The 21215-nt window shown below is 36.9% G+C and overlaps 1 protein-coding gene across 7 annotated transcripts in view; it reads right to left on the bottom strand.

Moving 5' to 3' along the window:
• The window catches only part of DNAI7 (dynein axonemal intermediate chain 7), an 82196-nt gene that overhangs the window by 32596 nt on the left and 28385 nt on the right, over window positions 1-21215 (bottom strand). For 6 of the 7 annotated variants that reach the window (XM_070453791.1, XM_070453789.1, XM_070453790.1 and 3 more), the window contains 3 exons: window positions 19749-19895; window positions 16323-16426; window positions 13610-13919 (listed from right to left, as the gene is read on the bottom strand). In XM_070453791.1, coding sequence (XP_070309892.1) covers window positions 13610-13919; window positions 16323-16426; window positions 19749-19895 — 561 coding nt within the window. The remainder of the gene's footprint in view (window positions 1-13609; window positions 13920-16322; window positions 16427-19748; window positions 19896-21215) is intronic. The other variant, XM_070453792.1, reaches the window with a different exon arrangement.

The raw sequence follows: 21215 nt of genomic DNA on the forward strand, positions 1-21215 counted from the left end.
AAAAAGTTCACTGCCACTAGATCAGCCTTACAAGAAATGTTAAAGGTACTTCTTTAAGCTGAAATGAAAGGGCGTTATTTAGCAACAGGAAAACATGGAAATATAAATCTCATTGGTAAAGAAAAATATATAGTAAAATTCAGAATAATATAAAAATGGTGGGTTAATCATTTATAAATCTAGTATGAACGTTAAAAGACAAAGTAGTAAAATAAACATAACTATAATACTTTAGAGATACACAAGATAAAAATATGTAAATTATGACATCAAAAACATAAAATGTAGCAGTAGGGACAACTTCAGAATACATTCAAATTTAAGTTGTTACCAATTTAAAATACACTGCTATAAATAAAAGTTGCTTTACGTAAGTCTCATGGTAACCATAAAGCAAAAATCTACTGTAAATACACAAAAGATAAAGACAAAAGAATTTAAGCATACCAGTATAGAAAACCATTAAATTGCAAAGAAACAGAGGAAGAAAAGAACAGAGGAAATATAAAATAACCAGAAAACAATTACCATGATGGCATTAAGTATATACTTATTAATAATTATCTTAAATGTACATAGGATAAATTTTCCAGTCATCACAAGAAATAGAGTGGCTAAATGGATAAAAACACAAGACCCAGCAATGTGCTGCCTATAAGAAACTCACTTTACATATAAAGACAGACATTGATTGAAAGTGAAAGGATGAAAAGAGATATTCTATGTTAATAGAAACCAAAAGAAAGCTGGGCAGCTATACTTTTATCAGCAAAAATAGGTTTTAAGATGAAGAGTGTAATAAAAGACAAAGAAGGTCATTACACAATGATAAAGGAGTCAATCTAATAAAATATAGCATTTGCAAATATTTACACATCCCAACATAAGAGAACCTAATACATATATATACACATATATATATATGTATATATATATCTCAAATTAGACATAAAGGGAGGAATAGAAAGCAACACAATAATATTAATAGTAAGAGACTTTAATATCCTAATTTTATCAATGTATAGATCATTCAGACAGAAACCAATAAGGAAACACTGGCCTTAAACAACACATTAGACAAGACAGACTTAACAGACAAAAACAGAATATCCCACCCAAAAGCATCAGAATACATGTTCTTAAGTATACAACGAACATTTTCCAGGATAGATCATTTATTATGTCACAGAATAAATCTTAATAAATTTAAGAAGACTGAACTCGTATCAAGCATCTCTGATGACAATGGTAGGAAACTAGAAATCAATTACAAGAAAATTACTAGAAAACTCACAAATATGTGTAGATTAAACAACATGCTACTGAACAACCAATGAGTCAAAGAAGAAATTTAAAAAAATATCTTGAGACAAATGAAAATGGAAATATAATACACTAAAACTTATGCGATAAGGTGAAAGCAGTTGTAAGACAGAATTTCACAGCACTAAATGCCTATATTAAGAAACAAAAAAGATCTCAGATAAACAACTAACGTTAAACCTCAAGAAATTAGAAAAAAAATGAAGATCAAAATTAATAGAAAGAAATAACAAAGATAGGAGCAGAAATAAATGAAAGAGACTAAAAGGATAGTGAAAAGATCAATAAAACTAAGGTACTTTTTTTTGCAAAGATAAACAAAATTGACAAAGCTTTAGGTAGATTTACAAAGAAAAACCCTAAACCTCACTCCTAACCCTATCCCCTAAACCCTAGCTCATACCTGTACCTGTACAATAAAACCTAACTTAACCTAAACCAAAAAGCCATAAAATCATATATCATATAATCATATATCTACAGTTATAAACCATAAACATAAACCTAATCATAACCAGAAATTGAAACCAAAACCATAGTACATACATTGTAACAAGAAACCGAAATCAGAGCCATAAACCATAGTTTATAACCAGAAATATTATAACCAGAAACCATAGCCATAAGCCATCAACCATAACAATTAGCTATAACCACAACTAAAATATAAACCAAAAATGATAAACCATGTATCATAACCATAAACTCTAACCTTAACCTAGCTCCAGGTCAGCTCCCATACCACTCCTCAGCCCTAATCTTAGTCCTTTAAATCACCAACCCCAATATAATCAAATCATACAGAGACATCACAGAAAGAAAACTATATATTAACATTCTTTCTAAACAAAGATGTAAGAATCCTTCACAAAATAATAGCAATATGAAACCAACAGCATATTGAAAAGATTGTGCATCATAAGCAAGTGTCTCAATACCAGAAATTCCAGGTTGTTTAGTATCCTCAGCCAAGCAATGTAATAAATTATTAAATGAAATCCAAGTAATGTAATACAAGACAATTATTGCATGATCATATAACTTGATGCAGAAAAAGCTTTAAACAAATACTAGTGTTATTTCATCATATAAGCACTAACAAAAGTAGGAGGAAAAGGAGATTCATTCAATATGATACAAAACATTAGAAAAAACACATAGCAAACATCATGCTCAATGATGAGGACTGAAAGGTTTACCTTTGAATTCAGCACAAGATTAAGATACTGACTTTTACCTTTTTTACAACATTGTACTGAAAGTTCTACCCAGGGCAATGAAGAAAGACATAAAAGGCATCCACATATGAAAGAAGGCAAAGCCATATCTATTCAGACAGTGACAGTATCTTATATATATAACTTCCCAAAGAATCAACAAAAAATTACTTGAGCTAGTCAACTAATTCAGCAAAGTTACAGGACAAAATATCAATACACAAAAAACTATTTGTATATACTAGCAATAAATATTCCCCAAAGGAATTTAAGACTATTCCATTTTAAATAATGTCAACACCAGTAAAATACTTAGGAAAACATTTAATCAATCAAGGTGCAAGACTTCTATACTGAAAATCACAAATCATGTCTGAAAGAAATGAAAGAAAACCTAAATGATGTGAAGACATCCCATAGTGATGGAAAGACTATTGTTAAGATGGAAATGTTACATAATGAGATCTACAGATTAAATGTGATTCCTATTAAAATTCCCAAAGGCTTTTGGGGAGAAAAACACAAGTTTATCCTAACACTCATATGAAATTTCAAGGGACTCCAAAGAGCAAAAACAATTTTGGAAGTCAAAGTTGGAGGCTCACTCTTCCCAATTTCACATCTTCATACAAAGCAACAGAAAATAAAACATTGTGATACTGGCATAGAGATATAGATCAATGGAATTGAATGGAGAGCTAAAAAATTTTTTTGTTGTTGTCCACTCAACATGTCTGTATATAGTCACTGATTTTTTACAAGGGTGGAAAATAATAAATTGGGAAAAGAATGATTTTATTAACAGATGGTGCTAGGCAACTGACTATCTATGCACACAGGGATGAAACTGAACTCTCATACCACATACAGAAATTAACTCAAAATAGATAAAACGTTTAGTCAGTACTCCATAACTGTGGGTTCTGCATCCACAAATTCAACCCACTGTGGATCAAAAATATTCCAAAAAATAATTCTAAGCTAAGTGGCTTCAGTCGTGTCCGACTCTGTGTGACCCCATAGATGGCAGTCCACCAGGCTCCCCCGTCCCTGGGATTCTCCAGGCAAGAACAGTGTAGTGGGTTGCCATTGCTTTCTCCCATGCATGAAAAGTGAAAAGTGAAAGTGAAGTCGCTCAGTCCTGTCCGACTCTCAGCGACCCCAAGGACTGCAGCCTACCAGGCTCCTCGATCCATGGGATTTTCCAGGCAAGAGTACTGGAGTGGGGTGCCATTGCCTTCTCCAAAAATAATTCTAGAAGGCTCCAAAATGAAAAACGAATTTGCCTTGCTGACAACTATTTACATAGCATTTACATTGTGTTAGGTATTGCAAGTAATCAAGAGATGATTTAAAGTATAAGGGATTATGTGTGTAAGATATATGTGAATATTAAGCTAATTTATATATAAGGAACTTGACCATCTGTGAATTTTGGTATCCACAAAGCAGTCCTGGAACCATTCCTCCATGGAATGACTGTGTAAATTCAAGAAGAAAAAATGGTGATAAATCTTCATGACCTTGGATTTAGCAATGGTTTCTATGATTTGACACCAGGACACAATGAAAGAAAAACTAGATAAATTTTCTCAAAATTAAAAACTTTCATGCCTCAAAAGACATTATCCAGAAGGTAGAAAGACAGCCCACAGAACGGAAGAAAATATTTGCACATTATACATTTGATAAGAGTCTGTTATTCAGAATACGTCAAGAACTTTTACAACTCATCAACAAAAAGACAAAGAAACTAATTTTTTTAATGGACAAAGGGCCTGCATAGACCCTTCTCCAGATAAGATATACAAATGGTCCACAAGCACATGAAAAGATGTCAAATATTTTGCTGGGCAAAATAGTATAAATGATGTGAGGCCATGGGCCATTTTCAGGGTGCTGGTGATTGAGTGCTTTAGTCACTAACTTGTGTTTGACTCTTGGAATCACACAGGCTGTAACCTGCCAGTCTCCTCTGTCCATGTGATTTCCCAGGCAAGAATACTGGAGTGGATTGCTATTTCCTTCTCCCGGGAATCTTTCCCACCCAGCAATCAAACCCAGGTCTCCTGCACTGCAAGCAAATTCTTCACCGTCTGCGCCACCAGAGAAGCCCCTACAAAATGTTAAGGTGCTTGAAAGAGGAGAGCTACAACGACAAGCACCATATAGCTAATGGAGGAGTATCTGATGAGCGATTTTTTTGTCTGTTTGGTGCAAACAGATTGAGCTGGTTATATTTATTCCTCATAAGGATAATATAAGGAATGGATCCGCTGTATATAGTTTAAGGTGTTTAGGATTGTTGTGCTTCGTAGTATACCCTAGCCAGTCAGTCTGAGCAGTACAGCTATAAGAACTGCAAATCCATCAATGAGAATTCTACAAGCCCCTCTGGCAGTCACAAGGTGTAACCTGTAGAGGGGCATTTTTACTGTAAAAGCTAATATGCATGCTGATCAGATGAAAATACAGGATCAAGAGTTAGATATTGTTTGGGCTCAGTACTGCATTATTAAAAAGTTTAGTGAACCTATAATATTTTGGATACACACTAGAAGTGGAAGAGATCCTACTAAGGTGTTTTAAAAAAGTAAATTCCTGCTGCTGCTGCTGCTAAGTCGCTTCAGTCGTGTTGGACTCTGTGCGACCCCATAGACGGCAGCCCACCAGGCTCCCCCATCCCTGGGATTCTCCAGGCAAGAACACTGGGGTGGGTTGCCATTGCCTTCTCCAATGCATGAAACTGAAAAGTGAAAGTGAAGTCGCTAAGTTGTTTCCGACTCTTCGCGACCCCATGGACTGCAGCCTGCCAGGCTCCATGTCCATGGGATTCTCCAGACAAGAATACTGGAGTGGGTTGCCACTCCCTCCTTTAGGGGATCTTCCCAACCCAGGGACTGAACCCAGATCTCCACAAAGCAGGTTTCTTTGTCATCTGAACCACCAGGATAGAAACAGCAATTTATGTTGGAACTAGTGTTGTTTTGAATAAGAATAGAATAGAGTAAATAGAAAATAGAAAATAAAATAGAAAAGAATCAACTCCATATCAGTGAAAGTGATAATTAGAAATGTCTGTAACATAAATAATGTCATGATATATAGGCGTACTGCTTTGAGCTAGTAATTCTTTGGATAGGTGGAATCGCCTGGCTATGGGTATGAGTGGTTAAGAGTTACGTTGTTAAGAGTTAGTAAAGGTGCTGCTAGAGAGTCAGAAAAGATTAATGAAACGTTAAGGCTGTTGTCATTAAATTGGTTAAGAAGGACTAAGCTAATAAAACTAGTACACTGAAAGTGGTAGTATTAATTCAAACTGTATTTTCATATTTGTGCTATTATTAGGTGTAATAATGAATTTTTAAATTGGAGGTTGAGATTTTGTATGTAATCACTGTAATAGGTGTTTGATACCATTACTGGCAGGGATAATCCTAGTGCAGCTTCGCTGGCTGTAAAAACGGGTAAGATGATGGGTATTATGCTAGCTAGGGTTAAATGGGTGTCCAGAATTATTAGGGTTGCCAAAGTAAATAATGACATTATTCCCTCCAGAAACAGTAGGGAGGATATCACACAGGATTGGTATATTAAGACCCCCTAGTGTTAGCTGCTTCAGTCATGGCCTACTCTTTGCGACCCGCCTGTAGCCCACCAGGCTCCTCTGTCCATAGGATCTGCCAGGCAAGAATACCAGAGTAAGGTTGCCACTCCCTTCTCCAGGGTGTCTTCCTGACCCAGGGATCAAATCCATGTCTCCTGCTTGGCAGGCAGATTTTTTACTGCCTGCGCCAGCAGGGAAGCCCCCAGGGGAAACTGTAAATACTAGAGTAATATTTATGTAGATGACAGGAACTTGATAATTGTGAATTTAATAATTTAATGAGTGAAAAATAAAAACTTGCTTTAATTTAAAATAATTATCATATTTGGTCCACTCTAACTCCTTTCGAAGGGCTTCCCTGGTGGCTCAGAGGTTAAAGCATCTGCCTGCAATGCGGGAGACCTGAGTTCGATCTCTGGGTCGGAAAGATCCCCTGGAGAAGGAAATGGCAACCCACTCTGGTATTCTGGCCTGGAGAATCCCATGGATAGAGGAGCCCGGCGGGCTACAGTCCACGTGGTCGCAAAGAGTCGGACACGACTGAGTGACTTAACTAACTAACCCTTTTTGAGTCCACCTGTAGGCTAAATTTACTGCTAGTGGTGAAATTAGGATTAATCCTATGAGTATTGCTATTAGATTATTTGTTTGGGATGCTCAGGGTAGGGGCAGAATTTCTAGGTCATACAGAGGAGAAACATAATGGTCACTATGAAAAATTTTAAGGAAAAACTGTAGGAAAAAAAATGCTGATCCTATAATGTCAAATCTGCATTTGTAAGGACTTGATTTTTCCGTGTGTTTAGTTGGGGAAGTTAGAAAGCGATAAACACAAGCAAGCTTTTCTGGATGATGTCTCTTTGTCACTAATGCATTGCTAAAATGTTGGTTAACAAGTCTCAAGTATAGTAAGAATGTTGAGTCTAAACAGAAGCGTATGACTAGACCAGAGATTTCAAGAGGGACTAAGAGGCCCCTTGTAAAAGCCTGGGGCTGGGGCTTATTATTTGGAATGCACAGGTTTGATGGGTTACCACGTGTCACTGTGTAAGCAGAGGCTTATAAGCAGGGGGCTGACAGAAGCTTGAATAATTGTGCTGTGCCGTGTGTGCTCACTCAGGTTTGACTCTTTGTGACCCTCCAGAATGTGGCCCACCAGGATCTTCTGTCCATGGGGTTTTTTGGGCAAGAATACCGGAGTGAGCTGCCTTTTCATCCTCCAGGGGATCTTCTTGACCCAGGGATCGAACCCTCGTCACTGTGTCTCCTGCACTGCAGATGGATTCTTTACCTGCTAAGCCATCGGGGAAGCCAAAACAGCTACTGCAATTCAAGAATAGTGAGTAGAAAGAGAATAACAAATGCAATGAAGGCTGTGTTAGGAATAACGCTTATTAGGGCCAGGGTTGCCCCTCCAATTAAATAAGTTAATAGTTTCTGCTGGATTATACGGTAGCAATTAACTACCATAAGATCCAGCAATTCTATTTCAGGGCATTTATCTGAAGAAAACAAAAGTACTAACTCAAAAAGAGGTATGCACCTCTATGTACACTGAAGCACTATTCACAACAGCCAAGACACGGAAGCAATGTAACAGTTCATCAGTGGATGAATGGATAAAGAAAATGTGATATATAGCGACAACGGAATAATATTCAGCCACAAAAAGTGAGGAAACCTTGCCACTGGAGACAACAAGGGGGACCTCGAGGGCATTATGTAAAGTGAAATAAGTCAGACAGAGAAAGACAAATATCATATGATCTCACTTTTTTTGTGGAATATAAAGAAAGAAAGAATTTAAATACAGAGAACAGATTGGTGGTTGCCAGAGGTTCAGGGTGGAGGTGGACAAGTGGGTGAAGGTGGCCAAAGGTATGAACCTCCAGTTATAGAGAAATAAATTCTTGACTTGAAATGTACATGATGACTATAGTTAATAATACTATATCGTATATTTGAAAGTTCGTAAGAGAGATCTTAAAAGTTCTCAGCACAAGGAAAGAATTGTTGCTATGTATGGGAATGAATGCTAACAAGACTTAGGGAGATTATTTCACAGTACATAGAAATATCAAATTTATGTGCTATATACCTGAAACTAATATAATGCCATATGTCAGGCACATCTCAAGAGTTTTTAAAATTAAAGTATATAAAATCTATATCATTTTGAATGGCTACTACTTGACTGAATATTTTATAATTAATCCGTGGACTGTAATTTCTAATATAAAAAAGCCAGTGAACATTGCAACATTTTTATTTAGTGGTCTTGTGATTTCATAATAATAAATCACTAAAATGAAAAATCACTAAAAGGTACATTTACATAGTACCAAACTTCCCTGAAGATTGTACAAATTTCCACTTTTAATAACAGTACGTGAAAATGGCTGCAACCTCTCACACTCAATCTGATATGAAGTGATATAATGTCAGTTCTAATTTGTTTACTTATTTGGTTATCTTTTCATATCTTTATTGACCAGTTGCATTTCTCTTATTGATCTGCTCAAGTCTTTTGCCTAATTTATATTAGGAACTTGTCTTACCAATTTGTACAAGTTCTTTATATTAGGATACTAACCATTTGTTTGATATGTTTAAATATTTTTCCCAGTCCACTGTCTTTCAGCATTGTTTATAGTGAGGTTTATTTGACACAAATGTTCAAACCCATAATCTCCTTTTCTTGCAAGGTTTTGGTTTTGATGCACTAATGAGGAAGAAAGATCTTAGGACTTTCATGGTGGTCTAGTGGTGAAAAATCAGCTACCAATGCAGAGGACACTGGTTCGATTCCTGGTCTGGGAAGATTTCACGTGTAGCTGAGTAACAAAATCCACACGCCACAACTATTGAGCACGCCCTAGAGCCCATGTTCCAAGAGAGAAGTCACTGCAATGAGAAGTCCACCCACCACAATGAAGAATAGTCCCCATTCATTGCAAGTAGAGAAATCCTATGCACAGCAATGAAGACCCAGCACAACCAAAAAAAATAACAACAAATTTTTTTTTAAAAAGATCTTTTTTGCTTTTGTTCAGTTGCTCAGTCATGCCCAACTCTTTGTGACCCCATGGACTACAGCATGCCAGGCTTCCCTGTCCTTCACTATCTCCTGGAGCTTGCTCAAACTCATGTCCATTGGGTCAATGATGCCATCCAACCATCTCATCCTCTGTCATCCCCTTTTCTTCCTGCCTTCAATCCTTCCCAGCATCAGGGTCTTTGCCAATGAGTTAGGTGACCAAAGTATCAGAGGTTCATCTTCAGTATCAGTCCTTCCAATGAATATTCAGGACTGATCTCCTTTAGGATAGACTGGTTGGATCTCCTTGCAGTCCAAGGGACTCTCAAGAGTCTTCTCCAACACCACAGTTCTTTTTAGTAAATATGATAAAATAACTTCCCTACATTCTCTTCAAATACTTTTATTATTTTATGAGTTTTGATTAGTTTGTTTTTATATTTAAACCTTTGATCTGGTTTTTTTTTTCAGTCTGTAGAGGGAAGTATGATTGGAAATATATTTTATTTCATATCTTAGCTAGCTGTCTCAGAGACAATTATTATATTAAACTCAATATTTCCCTTCTCAAGTTCTATAAATTATTTTACATAGATATTGGATCTCCTACTTCTTTCCACCATTTATTTTACTCACTCCCATAAATTCCATCAAATTATCTTTATCCCCTTCTTTTGAGCTGCTGATTTTCTTTATAAATCCAGTGATTTTTGCCCCTTGCAGAAGACTCACACTTACAAAAAGTGCTCAACAAATGTGTTCTGTTAAGAATTAGTGGCAAGGGCAGGCCCAGCTGATGATTGTTTCCACCTGCTCTCTTTCCTAGCCAGCTGAGCAGGGCAAGTGGGTCTGACCTGGGGGGTTCTTCATTCTATGAAGGTTACTGCTGCCCCCCTCAATTCCCCTCCAAAATCTTCCTTCAGCACATGGGGATGGCTTTCCCCCTGCCTTGGTACACTTAAGCAAGACTATAGGATTTTTCTTCTTCTGTGGAAATCACACATACTTCAGCATTGTTCATAATAACTTTTCAGAATGCTGTGGGGCATTTGGAAGAATGATAGAGCACATGGACATAAGCGTGAGTACCTATACACATGCCTGTGTGGTGTGATGAGAGGATTGGTTCCCCAAAACAGGGGTGCTCACTAAAGTAATGTTAGTGTCATCTTCTAGGCAATCTTCTCTTTTCTCAACTGCCTGATGACAAAGTTCTGCCAGCCAGGTTCCTCCAACTACCATTCACACAATTCTCAGTCATGCCTCCCAGATGGTAGTGAAGTTTCATAAGGTAAAACTAACTGTCTGATCATTACTCTTGGTTCCCTAGACTAATTATTCGAGAAGAACTTCATTCGCTCTGCCTTAAAATATGCATTACCATTGAGTAGAACGCTTTTCCTTAGTGTACTTCTGTGGTATTATCAACAGTAGCACTGCTACATCCCCTGGAGGAGGTCATGGCAACCCACTCCAGTATTCTCACCTGGAGAATCCCCATGACCAGAGGAGCCTCTCAGGCCACTGTCATGGGGTCGCAAAGAATTGGACGTGACTGAGCGACTAAGCACAGCACAGAACAGCATTGGTATACCTTTAGTATAAAGGTATAATAATGTTTATACCTTTAGTCATCATTATAGATTGAAAAGGTTCAGTTCAGTCGTTCAGCTGTGTCCGACTCTTTGTGACCCCATGAACTGCAGCATGCCAGGCCTCCCTGTCCATCACCAACTCCCGGAGTTCACCCAAACTCATGTCCATTGAGTCGGTGATGCTATCCAACCATCTCATCCTCTGACATCCCCTTCTCCTCCTGCCATCAATCCTTCCCAGCATCAGGGTCTTTTCAAATGAGTCAGCTCTTTGCATCAGGTGGCCAAAGTATTGTAGTTTCAGCTTCAACATCAGTCCTTCCAATGAACACCCAGGACTGATCTCCTTTAGGATAGACTGGTTGGATCTCCTTGCAGTCCAAGGGACTCTCAAGAGTCTTCTCCAACACCACAGTTCAAAAGCATCAATTCTTCGGTGCTCAGCTTTCTCTGTAGTCCAACTCTCACATCCATACATGACTACTGGAAAAACCATAGCCTTGACTAGACAGACCTTTGTTGACAAAGTAACGTCTCCACTTTCGAATATGCTGTCTAGGTTGGTCATAACTTTCTTTCCAAGGAGTTAGTGTCTTTTAATTTCATGGCTGTAAGCACCATCTGCAGTGATTTTGGAGCCCAGAAAAATAAAGTCAGCCACTGTTTCCATTGTTTCCCCATCTATTTGCCATGAAGAGTTTCAATGAAACATTAAAGAATAACAGAAAAAAAAAATGTGTAGTTAAACACATTGGAAAGGGCCTGTTAATGGAGGAAAACTTAGTTTGGTAACTTGGAGCTCAGTGACTGAGAGTAAAGGAAATGACTTCTTACTCTAATAGACGAAAGATTTTGAGAAAAATAGAAAACTGCACTATTTGGTATTACAGTGAATTCATGTGCTGATATCTTTAATGTGAAACTATTTTAAGTAGTTTTAGACATAGAACTATAATAAGTCATCACTTATATGAGGTGCTTCAACTGAGACATACATGCATAGGAAGAACTGCTAAAGCCATCTAAATTCAAATAATATTTCAAATTATATCTTTTCTAAATTATTTCACAACTTTAAATTAATAATATGAAATTTGGGGGGTAAACTGTTGATGAGTTTTTCATAAAATAAGATCAAGGAATTTGAGGAGCAGAAGTTATTCAATATTTTTATCAGATCAAGGTCAAACATTTTTAGATAACATCTTTTCATATAAACAATTTTGATACCCTTTTATTTGTTGTTTTCATGAATTTTCAATCACAAATCTTGCTAAATCTTATTTTAAGTGTACAGGTCTTCATTTTGTTTCTTACTGCATACTTAAATAATGTGACATTCAGGGCCCATTTACTCTTTCTTTATTTTTTCCCCCTTAGAAATCAGTGTGTTACATCCATTCATGTCTTCTTAACTAAAGCAAGTCACATGGTCACCCCTAATTTTAAGGGGGAGAAGAATATAATCTTCCCACATATCCAGGAAAGGGAAGAAAACTGGAAATATTGTTGAACTCTAGTAAAGCTACCATGCTATCTGAGAGGAAAAATGATTATTTTCTTTAGTTTTAAAAGCTACCAGATTGCTCAAAAAACATTTCTTTAAGAGTGACAACTTTTAAAGAAGGACAAATCACTTATTTCCAACCTTTCTGAAGTATCAGTTATATATAGGTTTCTGGATTCTCCTCCTTTTATGCCTTTTTGATTTTTTTCGTCATTGTTTTCATATTCTGAATACTATTCTTTGTACTGACCATTGTGTCTTATATCCATATTTTACATTGCTGTAGAATCATTACAATTTTTTATTCTGGTGTAGTCAAATGGCATTTTTCAATTAAATGTGTTCTTAGAATACCTAATAATACTTATTCTGATTTCTAATTTGTATTCAACTTAATTCTTAACCCTACCTGTGTTTAAAGAAAACAAACCAATAAGCCAATACAACATTTTAAGCACTTACAGGACAACCTGGTCCTTCCTAAAATCAAATTGTCCACGGCCAAACAAAAAGCTGCTCAGTTCTGAGAAAGTTCTATTAAATGCTAAAGAGACAATTTATTTTACCATAATAGGTAAGTGGCTTGAAACTCCTGGAAACAGAACAAAGAGAGCAGAAACCAACTACCAAAATATGATTATTATAACATATTATTGGGCTTTCCAGGTAGCACTAGTGGTAAGGAATCCACCAGCCAATGCAGGAGACAGGGGAGACTCGGGTTCTATCCGTGGGTCAGGAAGTTCCTCTGGAGTAGGAAATGGCTACCCACTCCAGTATTCTTGCCTGGGAAATCCATGGCAGAGAAGACTGGCCAGCTACAGTCCATGGGGCCACAAAGAGTCAGACATGAATGAGTGAGTGAGCACATGTCACTTAACGTATTATTATATCTAAAGATGTCAATTTTTAAAAGGACAACAGTTTTAAAAAATTAGTTTTTACTTTTTTATAAAACCACAACCTGAAGAAGTAACTAATCCTTCAGTTTTGTGAAAGTGTTTATCACAAGTTCCCTTAAGTGAATTTGAAATATAATAAATACCCACAAATTAACATTGCCTCAAAGCTTTTTGGGAATGAACCTAAAATAAAAACGAGCAATTTGTGTGCTCAACTTCAGGATGTGGAAGCAACAAGCGCAACTATAAATAGTGACTATGAATATAGAAGGCAAGGGAAAAAAACACATTCAAAACTGAGCCATTGGTTAGAAAGTGGCTTTCAGTTTCTAGCTGTTTAGGAAAAAATCTTAAGAATGCATCAAGAGAATCTAATAACACCAATTACATGAAAAACAAATGCACATTTAAAGTGCCCTACCGTTTGTTCTTCGACATCACCTTGTTCCTCAGCTTTTGTTTCTTCCTCATGGACTGAGTTAGACTCATTTTCTTGTTGTTTATTCTCTTCTTGGAGATCTTTGCTGACTGCTGTTTGCACACTCTTAACTTCTTCCTTGACAAAGTCAGTTACTAAGGAAACGTGTTCTTGTGACGGTGTTAGGACGGGGCTCAGGGGTGTGACATGATCGTAGTGAGTGTGCAGGAGTCGCAAAGCAATGTCAGATGTTGCTAACATCCTTGGGATTTCAAATCCAGTTTGGGTCTCGGAGAATCTGATACTTCTGTGCCTGTTAATTAATTTAACAAAAAAAGATGAGGCTCTAGGAAGTTCTATGTCTGCTGTGAATTTATACCTAAACATTATTTCCTCTTTAATTTCACCAGAGTTTTGAGTACTTGTGAATACCCTTAACTTGCTTTCTTTGCAGCATTTAGACCAGGTTGCTGATGTGTCTCTTGGGATCCATGGCTCCATACTCTTCTCCTCCATCTCTGGGAGCTCCTTCTCTGGTTCCTTTGTACAGCCTCCTTCCTAACCACGACTGAGCGACTGAACTGAACTGAGCTTCCTAACCATCCCTTAAACGCTGATGTCACTCAGCCCTCAAACAGCCTGAGTCCTCCTTTCATCTCCTTCTACATATTCTCCCTGGATATTATTATTTCTATGACTTCAATGAGCTCTATGTTTCCTAGGGGGAGAAGCATCCCTGAATGAACTATAAAAGGTTAAAAGAAACTTCCTTACATATGTGTGTGCATATGTAATAAAGTTCATAAGAGTTGATTTCTAAAAAGTTAAGAACTACTGATCTGTATGCTAATGAGTTCCCCAAACATGTCTCCAAAACTTGGGCTTCCCTGGTGTCTCAGTGGTAAAGAATCTGTCTGCCAGTGCAGGAGATGCAGCTTTGATCCCTGAGTCAGGAAGATCCCCTGGAGAAGGAAATGGAAACTCATTCCAGTAATCTTGCCTGGGAAACCCCATGGACAGAGGAGCCTGGCAGGCTACAGTCCATGGGGTCACAAAAGAGTTGGACACAACTTGGCAACTAAACAACAACAATGCTAATAATGTCTCCAAGTGTGTTTCCAGCTCACATTTCTCTCAATGCCTTTAGACAGTTACACTTTGAGGTCTCATAGGGAACTTCAAACTCAACAAGTCCCACACTGAACTCACCATCCCAATCACCCTCTGCCCCTCTTCATCACCATCAAAGTAAAACAAAAGTTGTTCTGCCACCGCTGTTCCTTATCTTAGTAAAAGAACACCATCTATTTCTCTTTTTAAAACCTGGGTAGTTAATACAGAGCTGTTCGTTTTACTTTTATTCTTTTAAAATTATACAGATTATTCTCCACCAGAGGGCGGTCCACTGGTTAGGACGCCACGCTTTCACTGCCATGGGTGTGGGTTCAGTCCCTGGTTGGGGAAATAAGATTCTGCAAGCCGCACAGTGTGACCAAAAATAAATGAATAAAAAATTTAATTAAAATTTAAACCACAGAGTATTTTGTAGCAAATAGAACTTGGAAAATATTTTGTTCCTGCCTTTTACTAAATATCAAAAATAAAGTCCAATTTTCCCCATTGTTGTTATGACTAGTCTTTTTAGAGCTGGGAATAGAAACCGAGACCTCCTAACTTTTATTCTGATAATTCTTCTCTAAAACTCACTGTGCCATATTAACTCAATTATTTTGAAACATTTGAGTAAAACAGCAGCCAAGGGATTATGAATTTGTCATTATCTCTATTATTCCTCAGAATGATACTACTTTGTTGAAAACATCATTTAAATATCTAAAAAGTAATAAAAATGAAGTTATTTTTGACAGTATTATTTTTTTAATTTAAATATATATTTTTAAATTTTTACAATGTTGTGTTGGCTTCTGCCATATAACACAAATCAGCCATAATTATACATACATACCCACTTCCTTGTGGCTCAGCTGGTAAAGAATCTGCCTGCAATGCAGGAGACCTGGGTCTGATCCTTGGGTTAGGAAGATTCCCCTGGAGAAGGGAAAGGCTACCCACTCCAGTATTCTGGCCTGGAGAATTCCACGCACTGTATACTCCATGGAGTCACAAAGAGTCAGATACAACCAAGCGACTTTCACTTTCACTCTCCCTCCCTAGCCTATCTCCCCTTCCCCTATCCCATCCCTCTAGGCCATCCCAGAGCACCAGACTGGGCTCCCTGTTGCCACACAGCAACTTCTCACCAGCTATCCATCTTACACCTGAAAGTGTATGTATGTTGATGCTACTTTCACAGTGCACACAAAATAAATTTTTTAAAAGCTTCAGACTGTCCTGTAGGAAGCACCTATAGCTTCTATTTTTTGGTGGGGAGGGAGGCTGAGTGAGTGACAAAAAGAGGAAGACCCCGATATCTAGTCAGTGTATATTTATACTAGACATCCTGTTATGTATGACCTTTACATGTATTAACATTTAATCCTATTAAGTGATAAAAATAATTTCATTGTTGATATACTGAGACCTTATAAGGCTAAGTAACTTGGCTAAGATAAACAACAGGTCTCAGAATTAAACCCTAACTGGCTGACTTCCTAAGATGGGTTTTTATAAGTATACCATGCTGAAATGCAACAGGCATCTGCTTGGTCATGTGACTCTAATGTCTTCAGACCTACAGCATCACCCATGGCAATACCTTGGATTCTTCTTGAGGTTTGCCCATATATAGAGAGTAACATTTTCATCTTGAATGACTTTTTCCATATTTCCACTGTCCAGATCTGCTAAAGTACTAGCTTGCTGTAAGAAAAAAAGAAAACATTATTAAGATTAGAGGCCTCATAAATTATGCAATTTAGGTAAGTTATTTCATCAGTTAGGTGTTGGATTCCCTTCAATACTTAAAAAAGTAATTTGGGTAAAAATAAGGTTCAATAAAAATAACAGAATTGTTTTAAATAATTCTCTAAATGATACAAATGTATTTACTCACTTAAATGTGTTCCCCCTTTTCTGCTCCATTTCTCTTAAGCTGTCTAAGGATGGTAGTTGCTCCTATATTCCCAGGTAGCTCTTGTAGATTGCTTTTAGATTACCCTTTTCAATTTTAACATTATCATGACTTCTCATTTTAACTATATATCCTAATCTTATCCTTACCTTATGCTACTGCAAAAGTTAGCCTATTCCTGAACACACCAAGTTTACAAAATAAAATATCCCTATGAGTTCTGATTTACTAGTCTAATACTCGATAATCAACATACCATTTAAGGATATTCTTTAGAATTATATAATAAAGACTAAAATAGATTCATACCTCTTGCTTAAGACATTAGTTCTTTTAAAGGACTTAAATAAGCCAATAGGTATTCAGCTCCTATAATGTAAAAACTTAAAAGTTCTGGGAATTGAATTTATTGCTATTTGTTTTCAAAGTAATTGTTCTGTGACTTCCCCTGGCAGTGGTTAGGACTTCACTGAAGAGGGGCACAGGTTCGATCCCTGGTGGGAGAACTAAGATCCCACAAGTCACTCAGTGTGGCATAAATAACAAAACTGTTGTAGAACTGTTCCACATTGCATGAAGTTATCCAGCTGTTCCCTCACACTTTAACTTACTCCTCTATCTCCTTTATTTTTTGTACACTGTAAGTTAGGTCAAGGTAGGTTTAATCAGACTAGACGCATGATTTTCTGCAAGAAGGCACCTTATGGGAAGTTGTGTTCTTTACACTGCATCCTATCAGGAGGCATATGATGTCCTACTGTTAACAATGTGGACTTGATCACTGAGTTCAGGTGGTGACTACCCATATCCTCCCATTGCAAAGTACATTTATCCTAGTCAGTAAGTAATCTGTAGTCAAATACTTTGGCATTATGAAAATGACATGCTCCTAAACTTTTCACCTAATTACTGAGGTAGTGGTTAATTATCTATCAGTTATTACACTGGGGATTGAAAAATGGTGATTATCTTACTGACCATTCCTTCCACATTCATCAGATGGTATTGTATAAAGAACTGTTCTCTCTACACCCCTCACTTACCCTCTTCCTTTCTGGGGTATCAGTGTAGACTCATGAATTTTTATTTTAATCAATGTGCTTTAATAAATCATAGTCATTGTTCTTTCTGATATCCAAATTATCCCCAACTTGACCATTGGGAGCTTTTTTAAGCTAGTCTTGTCCCTCTACCTATGACTCCATCAGTCTTTGAGCCTTTACTTTCTAGCACAAGATAATGCAAAAACTCATCCTGCAATAACAATCTCATCTTTCAAATTCCCTGCCCCAAGCTTGAATCAGCTATTTACCCCAATTAGAACTTATTCCTTTTCATGGAATAAAGAGAAATCTGGTTCATACTGATATTTCCATTACAAATTTAACATTATAGTGTTTTTTCTAATCTTCTCTTCTATATAACATACCTTTTTTTCTCTTAAAATAAAAATCTTGATCACTAATAATTATAATACATTTCCTTACTGGCTTTTTTTCTTGCAATATAAATAAAATACTTGCAAAATTTTATTTTTTAAAAAATTTTTTTTTCCATTTATGTTTATTAGTTGGAGGCTAATTACTTTACATCATTGCAGTGGTTTTTGTCATACATTGAAATGAATTAGCCATGGATTTACATGTATTCCCCATCCCGGTCCCCCCTCCCACCTCCCTCTCCACCCGATCCCTCTGGGTCTTCCCAGTGCACCAGGCCTGAGCACTTGTCTCATGCACCCAGCCTGGGCTGGTGATCTGTTCCACCCTAGATAATATACATGTTTCGATGCTGTTCTCTTGAAACATCCCACCCTTGCCTTCTCCCAGAGTCCACAAGTCTGTTCTATACATCTGAGTCTCTTTTTCTGTTTTGCATATAGGGTTATCATTACCATCTTTCTAAATTCCATATATATGTGTTAGTATACTGTATTGGTCTTTATCTTTCTGGCTTACTTCATTCTGTATAATGGGCTCCAGTTTCATCCATCTCATTAGAATGGATTCAAATGAATTCTTTTTAATGGCTGAGTAATATTCCATGGTGTATATGTACCACAGCTTCCTCATCCATTCGTCTGCTGATGGGCATCTAGGTTGCTTCCAGGTCCTGGCTATGATAAACAGTGCTGCGATGAACATTGGGGTGTACGTGTCTCTTTCAGATCTGGTTTCCTCGGTGTGTATGCCCAGAAGTGGGATTGCTGGGTCATATGGCAGTTCTATTTCCAGCTTTTTAAGAATCTCCACACTGTTCTCCATAGCGGCTGTACTAGTTTGCATTCCCACCAACAGTGTAAGAGGGTTCCCTTTTCTCTACACACTCTCCAGCACTTATTGCTTGTAGACTTTTGGATAGCAGCCATCCTGACTGGCCTGTAATGGTACCTCATTGTGGTTTTGATTTACTTGCAAAATTTTAATGTGACTATAACTGCTAAGAATAACTTAACAATAATAAGCTTCTTTGCAGTTCTTTTTGTAATTAGAACACATTCTACCAAGTCTATAAAGGTTACTGTGTTCTAGACCAGAAGAAAAAAGAAACCAAGACACAAAACAGCCAAAAGCAAGGTATGATCTTATACTGTTTTCTGATTTAAAAAACAAAGCCAAACAAAAACTATAGGAGATATTCACGGAATATTAGGGAAAATTCAAATATGGACTGGATATTAGAATATACTATGGAATTATTATTAACTTTCATAGATATAATAATAATGGCTCTATAATTAGTTGAACATTACCATTAGTGCTAAGATATTTGGGAAAAATAGAGTGACTACCAATAATTTTAATCTTGTGTCAACTGATTCATCTAGAGTGAATATCTAACATACAAGGTTTTGTGAATTTATTTTCATAATGGTCCTAGTAAACTTAAGCAACTGTAAGAGAAAATATCTAGAATTTAGCTATATTGATAATGTTTTATTTCTTTAAAAGTAAAATATTCGCAGTTGATAAATACATTGTGCCTTAAATTATTGACTTTTCCTTAGCCTTTTAAATCTTCAAAAAAATGATATTGGATTTTAAAAATTACATAAAATATTAACACTTAGAAAAGATATTAATAACATATAAAGCAAAACATCACACTTACTCTGAGAAGTATTTCTGTGGCTCTGTTAAACTTAAGATGAAGGAGCTCCTGCAGTTCTAGAATTGATCCTTGGTACTGGATTATATTTTTCCTTTGCAAATCATATGGTGGAGTTTCCAATAAAATTAACTTCAATTTCTCAATTAACTATAAAGTAAAAGTAAAAATATAAAGCAAAAATTTACCATAAAAGTAATCTTCTGATAAACAAAGGAAAAACTGAAACATGGGATGTTTTTACCATTTTTGAATTGAGGAAGATATCACCAGTAAAACATATAAAAATAGTTTCTGGTATGTATTCTATTAGAAAAGGTCATGGGAAAATAAAATATTTCCTCCCCAAACTCCACTATAAGAATCCTCAACTATGTGTAATGAGCTGTCCTTAGCAAGCTGATAGAGGAGGCTCATCGCCCAGGACTGTGGAACAACAAAAACAATACCAGTATGGTAACAACTAGGAGAAGAGTGAGCAGAAATGGAAGAGGAGAATCACTAATATCTACTGAATGCTTACTACGTGCCAAGACCTGTGTTCCAAATGCTTCATATGTTTTAATCCATTTAATTCTCATCGTAAGTCTATGGGTAGATACTGTTCATTGTGCCTATTTTGTAGATCAGGAAACTGAAGCAACCTAGTTCCACCAGTGAGGAGCTTAGAAGACGCCACTCCATCCTATCAAGTGAAAGGGTGAACAGACTAAAAACACCAACAACTTCTTTATAGAGCAGAAAGCAGGAGGAGGGGGAAAGGAAGCATTTTGAAATACACAAGAGCACTCTGTTCTTCTTAACAAGGCTTGATCTCAGGGAAAATTAACAACAAGCCTGACCTGCTGGAATTTTTTTTCAATTAATTTATTTAATTGGAGGCTAATTACTTTACAATATTGTGGTGGTTTTTGCCATACACTGACATGAATCAGCCATGGGTGCACATGTGTCCCACCATCCTGAAACCCCCTCTCACCTCCCTCCCCAGCCCATCCCTCTGGGTTGTCCCAGAGCACCAGCTTTGGGTACCCTGCTTCATGCATTGAATTTACACTGGTCATCTATTTTTACATGTGGTAATATACATGTTTCAATGCTATTCTCTCATATTGTCCCACTCTTGCCTTCTCCCACATAGTTCAAGAATCTATTCTTTACTTCTGTGTCTCTTTTGGGGTCTTGCATATAGGGTCATTGTTACTGTCTTTCTAAATTCCACATATATGCATTAATGTACTGTATTGGTGTTTCTCTTTCTGGCTTACTTCACTCTGTGTAATAGGATCCAGTTTCATCCACCTCATAAGAACTGACTCAAATGTGTTCTTTTCTCCACATCCTCTCCAGCATTTATCATTTGTAGACTTTTTGATGGTAGCCATTCTGACCGGCATGAGATGGTACCTCATTGTGGTTTTGATTTTCGTTTCTCTGATAATGAGTGATGTTGAGCATCTTTGCAAGTGT

The sequence above is a fragment of the Odocoileus virginianus genome, chromosome 23 (genome assembly GCF_023699985.2).
Source record: "Odocoileus virginianus isolate 20LAN1187 ecotype Illinois chromosome 23, Ovbor_1.2, whole genome shotgun sequence".
NCBI classification, from domain to species: Eukaryota; Metazoa; Chordata; class Mammalia; order Artiodactyla; family Cervidae; genus Odocoileus; species Odocoileus virginianus.